The 11100-nt window shown below is 45.0% G+C and overlaps 1 protein-coding gene across 1 annotated transcript in view; it reads left to right on the top strand.

Moving 5' to 3' along the window:
• LOC137911701 (NACHT and WD repeat domain-containing protein 2) overlaps positions 1 to 8060 on the top strand; it is a 12691-nt gene extending 4631 nt beyond the window's left edge. The window contains 4 exon segments of the mRNA XM_068756080.1: positions 1632 to 1835; positions 1958 to 2108; positions 2760 to 3349; positions 4161 to 8060. Coding sequence (XP_068612181.1) covers positions 1632 to 1835; positions 1958 to 2108; positions 2760 to 3349; positions 4161 to 8060 — 4845 coding nt within the window.
• Positions 8061 to 11100: the final 3040 nt, after the last annotated feature.

Raw genomic sequence — 11100 nt, 5'->3', positions numbered from 1 at the left:
ATGTAGAGCTGGGAGGAAGACCCCCCCCCCCCCCAACCCTCCATTGCTCTGCCTTTTGCCAGAGCACTTTAAATCTCTCAGTGCGACGTGTATTACGAGTGTCTCGGGTACTTTGTCGAGGCCCTTCAGCCTCCACGACCGGCGCCGGACTGATGCGTGGCCGGGAATCTCCCCCTGGCAGCGTTCCGGAGGAATTCCTCACGTGCAAAGTCCTCCAGTCCTGGGATGTCTTCAGCATTTTGCGTGTCCCGTCGGAACGTCCAGCGGTTGCTCGGGCTTCGTCTTCCTCACAGATGGGCGAGATGGTTTCCTCTAGGAGTTCACTTGATGGAATGAGAACGAGTTTCCAAGAAAACTAGACAATAAATCCTCGATCTTGATCCACACCAGACCTTTTTTTTTTTTAAAGACTTTTAATGAAAATCCATTCAGTAGTTTTTTTCATTCAACAAGCAAGCGGGACTAGACGCACCCTCGTTCAGACCCGTTTGGGGTTTAAATGCAGCCGGTGATCTGTCCACCTCAGTCGCTGCAGTAAATGGAGGCCGGCCTGACCTCGTCATCTGTTAAACTCTTTTATTTTGGCAGCAGAGAGACGAGAGGGAACGCCGTTCCTCCTCCTCCTTTTTCTCGTCGCTGCAGATCCTTGGCAGATGCTCTCGGACTAAATCGGCAGCATTTCATAATTAGGCTTCTTGCTTTGTTGGACGCGCTTGAAAAGGTGCAGCTTCATTTATTCATTACTCAGGATGCTTTTCTTTTCAAGCCTCTTTCTTTATTGCAGCGGCTTTAATATTCAGGATATTTTTGCAGTCTTTGCCGCTTTTTGTCGCCCCCCCCCGCCGAGATGCAGCATTGTACGTCGGATAAGTGGGTCAACTAAACGTGTGCATCAAACAATACCCTGTCGTTTTAAAAATTTTTTTTAAAGGCTATAAAAATGTACCTTTGCTTGCAAATTTGTGCAACACGGAAGCAAAACTGCACAACAACAACCCCCCCCCCCCCCCCCCGTCGCTGCTATCGTCCTCGTTTGTGCCCGATGGAGCTCATCCAGGAGGGTGCCAGGAAGTAGCCCCCCCCCCCCCCAATCACTTCTTTAATGATATTAAATTGGCTGCCACTCAAGAGTGTTTGCGTCGACAGAGAGGAGCGTCATCGGCGCTTACAGTAGATACTAAGGGGATGAGAAGGCCGCAATTTATTTTGACGATGCGTAATTACGCCGCTTCCTCCGAGGGCTTGAGTCCCCCTGATTGAAAAGATTGCAGCGAGCGATTGTTTCGATGATTGTGGTGAAGTTAATGATCACAAAAGTGCGTTTCGATTCACTTTCGCATGCTGAGATTCCAGCCTCACAAACCTTTAATTAATGCCGTCGTGCCGTACGATCCAAAACATCCCATCTGCTCTACGCACGAGGCAAATTGCTCGTTTTTTCTTAACATTACAGATTACTTATTGTCCCAGTGGCGCCACACTTTCATCTGACATTGTGCGCGCTTTGCATCGTTGACTTCCCTTCTCGCCCTGCACCACTGATCCACAAAATAAAAGCCTTGGGTTTGTGATGATACGCATTTCCTCTCTCTCTCTCTGTCCTTTATCTACCTTTCTTCCCCTCTCCTCAGGGCCTGGTAGGAGAAAAGTACGGCAGCATCCGAGTGCCAGGGGAGGTGGAGTCAGCAGAGTTTGAGATGATCTTGGATGCGGCGGTGGAGGCGGGGCTGGACACACACATCTTGGAAGAGTGGTACTGCAGGGATGAAAACTCCGTGCCACCCGCATACTACCTCAAACCCAAAGCCCAAATGCTTAAGAACTACCAGAACTCGGTGAGTCCTGCTGACGTTCTGCCACTGCATGGGGTTTAAAGAACTCTAGAGTTTAACCGCCATCGTCTGGTGGTCCGTCGTTCGAGTTGACCCCTTCCTTACCCTCCTGCCCCCCCGCTTAGATGGAGTCAAGCAGCACAGCCAAGACCAAGAATGATAAGGCCTGGAGGAATGTGTCAGAGGAGATCAAGAGGATCTTTCGAACGGCGGTGCTGCAGCTTCAGGAAAAGGGGACCATGAAGAGCGCTCAGGCAAAGAAATTCCTTTGCTCCGGTGAGTTTCTCTCCACTTTTCATCTTTTTTCCTCCGTCACGTCTTTTTGAGAACTTTTTTCTTTAAGTTGAAACATGTCTTCCTGTCTGGTGTTCACCGCTGGATTTAAAGGTCGAATAAATAAAAAAAAGAAGAAAATAAATCGCACTTTTAATAATCAAAAAAAAAAAATCAATAATTTATTTTTCTGGGATTTTCCTCAACAGTTTCAGAAGCATTGACTTTGAAAAGTTGGCTTTCCACGACGTTGCTTTAGTTGCGTAATTAAGGCTAACTTTTAGAATAAATAAATAAATCCTTTCAAATAAGTGGGCCAAAAAAAAAATCTTGGCTCAGCTTTTTTTACATGGAAGATTTGTGAAATCCTTCCAACCATCAAGCAAACTGAGCCGGGGGATCAAAACAAACCTTCTTCAGCAGAAGTAATGATTTTTTTAATGGAACATTACATAAGAGACCCTGGCAGAATTTCAGTCCGTTAGTTCCTTTAATTGGAGGATAAAGTCCGCTTAACTCCTGCAAGAAATCTAAATCCGGTACACGTTTGACCTTTGAACTCAGCAGTGGTTCTTAGCTACCGACGGTAGTTGGTGCACACAGAGAAACCGGACGAGTCCTCCGGGATCAACTGTATTTAATTTTATTTTTCAGCCTTGGAGGACGAACTTGATTTTGCCCTTGGGAAACAAACGCCAGCCTTTCTCAGGAAATGCGTCTGCTACATTCGCAAGATCTCCAACTTCGACCGCTTCGCCAAACTGCCTGAGATGGCCCGATACATGGACACCGTGGTCAGCGGCGACCGCGTGATGCGCAACCAGGAAGCCCACGAGCGCCTTCTGAAGGTCCGGGACGAGTTCATCCCCACGGTCGTCGCCGCCTCCAACCTCCGCGTCTACTCTTCGGTCACTCACTGCGACATGAAGTCCGGCTACTCCCAGGAAGTGGAGAGCAACTACGTGGAGGGCCTGTGCAAGCAGTTCTACGAGGACATGGTGGACATCATTCAAGCCACGGTCCAGCAGAACTTTGACACGGAGACCGATCCCGTGTACGACGAAATCCTGCAGCACCTGTCCTTGTGTAAAAGCTACGTGGCGCTCTACCGGTTCAATTCGGAGTCCTTGGACTATGTCCAAGAGTATCTGATGCCGTCGAAGGGGAGCCGAATGAGCCCTCTGGTGGTCTATGGAGGACCCTGCACCGGGAAGACGCTGCTCCTCTCTGAGGTTGCCAAACAGGTAAGACATGACAGTGACGCTGTTGCCATCATATGATCCACGCCTACATTTCGGCCAGCAATCACGGTAACGGACTCATGCTCGATCCTGTGTTCATGTGTGTCTTGAAGTGCACATGCATGCACGTGCTTGCTCTCTATCTGTTCACTCTGTGGTTCTGGATGTGCCATCTGAAGGTAAAGATCATGAAATATCAGCATCAAGATTAAGTTACTGTAAACTAAGGGAGGGTAGACATCTGTAGAGCTGCTATCACCAAAGCTCAACCAACATAAAACCTCAAAGAAGGAGAACATTTATTTATACTACTGAAAGAGTTTGCTGGTTAAATGTGTGCAAGGTTGGGGAAAAACGGGCTTGAATCATGCATGGCTGCACAATAAGAATAATATATATCAGATAATTACAAATCACACTTGCCGTTAAATAGACTATTAAAGCATCGACTGCTGCAGTGTGTAATGGGCTCCTAACAGCGCAGTTGCTACTTTGGTACAGTCAGAGAATATTGCAGATGTAGAAATGAGCAATTAGGGACTGCATTTTCAATTTGCCTGGATAATTGCTGCCATTTACTGATTATGAGAATCAGGTTAATTAAGTTTATGAAGAATTTCTTTCATGGCTAACTGTGATGGGTATTAGTCTTGAGCAATGGCATCCCGATGCGTAAAAATGGAAATTGAAATCAATAAACCTGTTCCTACATTTGTCATTTGACATCTCTGTGGCCCCGCCTTCCTGATTTGCAGACGACTTAATATTCAAGAAGGTACTCTATATCTATGTACTGTCTTTTTTCTTTTTCCAGGCGTATACTTGGCTGCAGAAAGAGATGGGCCCTGAAACTGACCCGGTGGTCATTGTTCGTTTCATTGGCTCCAGTCAGCTCTCCACAGACCTACGCACTCTCCTCCAGAGCATTTGTGAACAGATTGCATTAAACTACCACTGCCTGATTCACTTTTTGCCTAACAAGATCCAGGAGTTGAAGGAGCTGCTGATAAATCTTCTCGGGGAATCCTCAGTCCAAAGGCCCTTGGTCATTGTCCTGGACGCCCTGGAGCAGCTCTCGGATGCGGATGAAGTTCGTAAACTGTGGTGGCTACCCATACACCTGCCTCGGACAGTCCGGATTGTAGTCTCAACTTTGCCCAATAAGTATGGCATTTTGCAGAAGCTTCGACACCTCGTCCATGATGAGGATTATTATGTAGAGTTGGTCCAGAGAGACCGCAAGGTCTGCAGCCAAACATTGAAACAGCAGCTGCTGAGCGTGAAAAGGAAAGTCACCTCAGGGCAACAAATCTATGTCAACGAGGCACTTGCCAAGTGTACATTGCCAATGTTTGTCAATCTCATCTACAGAGAAGTAGTTCATTGGAGGTCTCACAAAGATGTGGATGACAGGTCCCTGTGCTCTACAGTACATGAAAGCATAGAACAGCTCTTCTACTCAGTGGAGAATAAGCTAGGCCAGCGATTTGTATTCAGAGCATTAGGATATATCACTATGGCCAAGGCTGGGCTGACTGAGGTAGAGCTAGAAGATATCCTGTCCCTTGATAACATAGTTCTCGGTGATGTTATTGTGGCGACGTATCTCAAAAACCCTCTGAGGATCTCTTATGACTTGGTTGCGAGGCTCAAAGAGGAGCTGGATGGTTACCTGGTTGAACGTCAGGTACGTAACGTCACTTTGATGGTCTGGGCCAACAGGCACCTGCATCTCATTGCCCAGAAGCTGTATCTCAGCAATGAAGAGGACGTCCATCAAATGCACAGCCTCTTGGCTGAGTACTTCCTGGGTGCATGGTCAGGAGGCAGGAAGAAGATCTTCACTTATGACAACAACCATTTCACTTCTCTGAATATAGCTCATCACAAAAACCCCCACCATCTTCAGCAGTGCCATGAAAAAGCATCTTCTGACAAGTACTCGTATGACAGGCAGACCCCCGAGCAGCCTTGGGTGTTCCAGTGCAATCTTTTGGAACCCGACATTTTCTTTGTCAACCACAGGAAGATGACGGAGCTGGTTTACCACCTTACCAGGAGTGGTCGCACCGATGACTTGATGTTTGGCGTTATCATGAACTTTAGCTGGCTATACACGATGATCAAGATCGGCCAATTTGAAAAGGTTTTAACAGACATTGACCTAGCATACAGCTACACCCAAGAAAAAGAACTGAAGTTTCTGGCCACCACCCTCCGTAGCATTAAGGTGAAAGTGTTAAAGAGCCCAGCATCGCTGTCTGCTGAACTGCAGCAAAGGCTTCTACCAGTTGTCACCTCCCTCCCCAAGCTCCGACACCTCCTCCTAGAGTGTGACAAAGATGGCCCGAAATACTGCTCTATTGTGCCTCTCCATTCCTCTATGGACGTAACCTATAGTCCAGAGAGGCTTCCTCTGTGCTCGAGCTACATGCAGATTGTGGAGATCTTGCCCACTCTAGCCCCCAACATAGTTATTGTAGCCCTGGAAGATGGGTCAGTCAGCACCTGGGATATAGAGAGCAAACAGCTTCTAAGACAGATTGACACCGCCAAATCTGTAGTGCTGGGAATCAGGCTAACTACTGACGAAAAGTATCTGGTTGTGGCTACAACCAAAAACACGCTGCTTATCTATGATAATCACAAGTCTTGCCTTTTATCTGAGGTTGAAATTAAGGGGTCCAAACACGGTGGTGTGACTGGTGGAGTGGCTTTCATCAATGGTTTCACTTTGTCCACTCATCATGCTCTGGCTTGGCTTGAAGCCAGTAAAGATGTCAATGTCATTGACCTTCTCTACGGTTGGCCTCTCTACCAGTTCCATTGCTGGTATGAGGTGACTTGCGTCCAGTGCTCCCCAGATGGAATGTATGCCTTCTGCGGCCAGTACCTCAACACTGCGTCCGTCTTTCATCTGGGAAATGGAGACAAGTTGGCCACCGTAACGTCTGAGTTTTCTGGGGGCTTTGTCAAGTCCATTCTAGTTCTAGACACCCTTCATCAGATGGTAATGATTGACAATGAAGGCAGTTTGTCAGTATGGAACACCAAAGAGATCACCAGCCCACGACTCATGGAAGATTATGATTGTAGAGGGGACGATAGTGAAGTGGTGGGCATTGAGCTGTCTGAAGACCAGCGGTCCATTCTCATTTGTAAGGCTAGAAGTATCGAGGTTCTAGATACAAAAGTATGGAAAATGGTTGAGAAATTCAAAGCCAAACGTTCAGAGCGCTTCGTGGCTGCTGTTCTCTCCAAGAATGGACAAAGCATTGTAGCCTCCATGGAGAACACCTCCTCCATCTTTGTCTGGAGGCGAGACAGTGGACAATGCATGGCTAGCCTGATTGAGATCTCAGGGGCTATTGTCAAACTCATCAAATCAGTCCACCACAACCTGCTTCTCTCGGTTGCCAGCAGTGGAGTGTTGTCGGTCTGGGACATTGACATCATCACGGCTATGTCCAATATCGACAAAACAGGCAAAAAGATCCAAACTTTACTGCTGTCTGGCAGAGAGGATTTTGTGTTTACAATGGATGGTTCAGAAGCTGTACACAAGTGGAACTTCAGCACTGGCTTCATTGAGACAGTCTTTAAACATGAGGGTATTGTTGAGAACCTTGTCCTAACTTCCTCAGGGGATCTCATGGTAACATCAGATGACAAGTCCTCTCAGTACATTTGGCAAACCAACACGGGAGAAAACATCTTCCGCATCAACGGACAGCGAATATCACAGCTGCTAATCACACATAATGACCAGTTTGTGGTGTCCCTCTGCGAACAAAATGCTTCTAGAGTTTGGAGGCTTGCAACCGGCCACAAAGTGTGCAACATTTTGGTCACTCTCCAGAACGCACTGATCACCACCGCCAACACTTTCCTTGTGGGAACCTCCAAAAATAAGCTCCTTGCTGTCAGTCTGTGGTCAGGCAGCGTGTCTAAGAAGTTTGTCTGTGATGACGGCATTACCATTGTCAGCTTCAAGCTCATTCCTGACTGCCCCGACTGTGCGGTGTTCATCACATCCACAGAGACCATCTTCATCTGGAGCGTGGCAGAGGAGTCGGTCTGCAGGCGAGTACAACTGCCTGCCAACTTCCTCAAAAACCTAGAGGACTTCCAGATCTCACCTAATGGGAAGCTTGGAATTGTCTCCAAAGGTGATGACAATGTTAATGTCCTGGATCTCCACAGCGGGAAGCTGAGGCTTGTCCATGCTGCTGGCATCATCTGGCGTCAGAAGTTATCAAGAGACGGGCGCTATCTGGTCTATGTGTGTTTCCGTAACTGTGATGAAGATGATGATGCTGGTGTCGTGTCCAATCTGATTGTGATGCGCCTCGCTGATGGGAAGAGCATTGGCACATGTTCTCTGTACAAGACACCCACATTCCTGTCCGTCTGCCAGCGAGCTCTTAACATCATCATCGGTTTTGAAGATGGCAGCATAGGCACATATACAGTCGTGGATCGAGTGGATGCCACCCTCAAGATAAAGATAGCCACCTCCAACAGTCGACAGATTGTCAACAACGCCTCGCAGAAGGTGCGCCCCAAGTGCTGCAACCAGTCCTTCAAGACCATTGCAGACTGCGTTTGGAGGGAGTCAACGGAGGTCTTCTCCAGAGACAGCCCAATCAACGTGTCCGACTCCGGGGAGGGCGAGTCAACCACGCCTACGAAAAAGGCCGAACTGCTGCAATGATAGGTGGAATCAGAGAAGCAGGTGAAGTTAGGAAAGGGCAGGTAAGCAATAGGTGACAAAGTTTAGAATCTCTGGGGTTGCAGTTGATTCTTGTTTACAGCCACGTGATTCAGCTGCAGATGTCAGCCCTCTGGGTAGTTAATGGGCCGACTAGTTTAACGCTGCACTCAAATTATGTGTGACTTACTTCCAACTTCAGATGTAGTTTGTCTTTGTTTTACACGTGAAGACTGTTAACTATGTTTGAGAGAGAGAGAGAAAAAAAGTCTGTTAGGTATTCTTTTGCCTTTGTGTTATTATTTTGTTCGAACGTTCTCAAAGCCATTCCAGTAATTTAAGTCATGCTCATTCTAGACTCTTTTTATCCACAAAAAAAAGGTGTATTTATGTTTGTATTTAAATCGGTTGGTACTGTACAAAAAAAAGGAAGAACTATGAACATATGTACATATCCCTTTTTTGGCTGCTGCAATTTGTGCAACTCCTTAAAATGTTATGTTGTGCTTAATGCAATCAAAAGTGAGTGCCTGGAATTTTAAATATTCTTTATGTGCAGATTACAAGATTTATGAAAATGCAGGGACTTTGTAAACACAGTAAAACAAACACACAGTTACATAATACTTGCGTCGGTGTTAAATCTAAGTGGCTAGTGTACTGAAATTCAGTTGACAACACAAGACATAGGTGCCATTGCTCTTGGTAGTGATAGCTGTAGACATTTATCGGAACAGTTTACGTACATTTGATGTGAATTTGCCTGCAGTTCCATCGGTTCGTGTGCCGTTTGCGTTTAGGGAAACGACACTATTGAGCATAAAGTGTAGCATAGCACCGTACACGTTCACGCCTTAAACCAGTCTACTTGCTTTAGGTTTAGTGGAGTTCGTTCAAAGTGTTCCAGTAGAAAAGGACGGATCGACTTGGCCTTGTGAAGAGGTTTAGGTGGAAGCACTTTATGAAAGGTTTGTGAGAAATCATTAGATTTATTCATATGAAACTTTGTAAAAAAAAAAAAAAAAACATGTTTAAATAATAATAATAATAAAGTGATCTAGAGTTGTCTTAAAATATCAGTATTGAATTTGCTTTAAAAAAAAAAGAAAAATACACAAGGCCATCCAGGTACTTGCAGGTTACAGCTAACCCGCTTAAAATGCTACAGTCCCTCTATATATGCCTGGTGTCAAAGCGAAAACTGACACCAGAACCGGGACATTAAGGCTCCGGGAAGGTTCTGAGCATGTGAAATTACACGATGTTAAAAACCTGTCGTAAATCTGCTTTGTAAACCTGGGAGTGAAACGAGTAGAAAATATAACGATGTAAATTTGTAGAAAGAAAAAAGTCGCACAAAGAATAAACGAGTCACACATAAATGAGCTTTTGTTGAAAGACCTCGATCCAGATTCAAAGCAGAAAATGTTTAACGCTCGAGTATGAAATTAATTAGTTTTAGCTATACTTGTACTTTTCTATTCTAACTATTGTTGGAATTTTTTAAACATTTACCAGGGGAGTTGGTTGTTATTTGTCTCGTTTTAAGGTAGCGTTTTAAGGTAGCTTTACTAAGACGACGAACGCGCAGAGCTCTTTCAACATTGCTCCTCGGGCTCGTCTATCCTCACGTCGAACTGGAAGCTGTTACCATCTGGTTTGCTGACAATCTTAAAGAATTGAGAGCTATTTGTGAGGTCGTACCTTGCAGGTACTGTGATTGCTTTCTTTTTTTTTTTTTTTTACATGCATGTCTGTAATGACCCAAAATGCAATTTTAACCAATCATCTGTCTGGCATGATTGAAAATGAGACACTTAAACATTAAACTTTTTTAAGGGCTATTCCATATGGTAATTTTTCCAGCCTGTTGAGATACTGGCCCTTGAATAATTTCAAACCGGGTGGCAGCACCAAGCTTTAAAATACCTTTTTTTTTTTTTCCCTACGACACAAGAATTTCTTAACTAAAAATAAACATGATCACTTAATTGCCAAAAATCCGGATTATAGTTTGTGTTTGTTTTTTGAGGCTTGTACTGTAACTATATTGGTACCAAATTGTTTTCGGTGTTCTATTTGTGATTATGTTTCTGATAGAGAAGACGTGCTATCTTTAAAAACATATGCCGATGCTAGTTTAAGAGTCTATTTGAATGTGTCCATATGGAAGCCAGTAAAAACGGTATTATCGTATGTTAAGTAACTTGAATGACCTTTTAAAAAAACTTAAATGTTTGCAACTCATAGTTGACCTACTGGTATAATGAATGTTTCTATGGTAATTCTTTGTATTGTCAGGACTGTTTAGAGATTTATATTTTCATAAATGTTGTATTTACATTTTTGTTACAGAGTTGTTTAACTGGAAATGGAAAAGAAACTTATGTCTGAAGCAATATTAAACTAGTGTGTATGCATTGTTTGTATGAAACATTTTACTGTAATAAAATGGTTCACTTTTTTGCCTCCACTTTTTGTCTGATGCTTTTAACTGTAATTAGATTCCGCTTTTTATGAGGCAATCACAGACGTGATAGATAAAGATCTATCCTGCCTGCAATTAGCCCGATCCTGATTGGCTTTGTAATTTACAAATCATCCTGATAAAGCAGGCGACAACAGTTTTTGTTTCATTTTCCAGCATCAGAAACGGCAGACGGACAGAAACGCGCAACAGAGCGACAACAATTATTTGACGGGCCTGTAATTGCTCAAATGCACTTGATGCCAAACCCCAGACAAGCGTGGCAAATGTTTTGCCAACACCGGCTGACGTTGTCGTTATAATTAGCTGCTGCGTGTGCGCTTTGCACCTGGACACACACACACACAAAACTGGCAAAAGCAAGCGCATCCAGGATGGCGCTGCGATCGACCGATGAAAGTCTGTTGCTTTGGGTTACCGTTTTAATTTCCCACCGGTGTCACTCGAAGCCAAAGTGTGTGTGTGTGTCCTGTCTCCACGGCAACATCGGGTCCACAGCGGGCGCCGGGGCTTGGTCACACCTCTCATTGTAAATGGTGATGAGCTCATGTCTGT

This window comes from Brachionichthys hirsutus, chromosome 23, assembly GCF_040956055.1.
Source record: "Brachionichthys hirsutus isolate HB-005 chromosome 23, CSIRO-AGI_Bhir_v1, whole genome shotgun sequence".
NCBI classification, from domain to species: Eukaryota; Metazoa; Chordata; class Actinopteri; order Lophiiformes; family Brachionichthyidae; genus Brachionichthys; species Brachionichthys hirsutus.
This window is presented reverse-complemented; position numbering and strand designations above follow the sequence as displayed.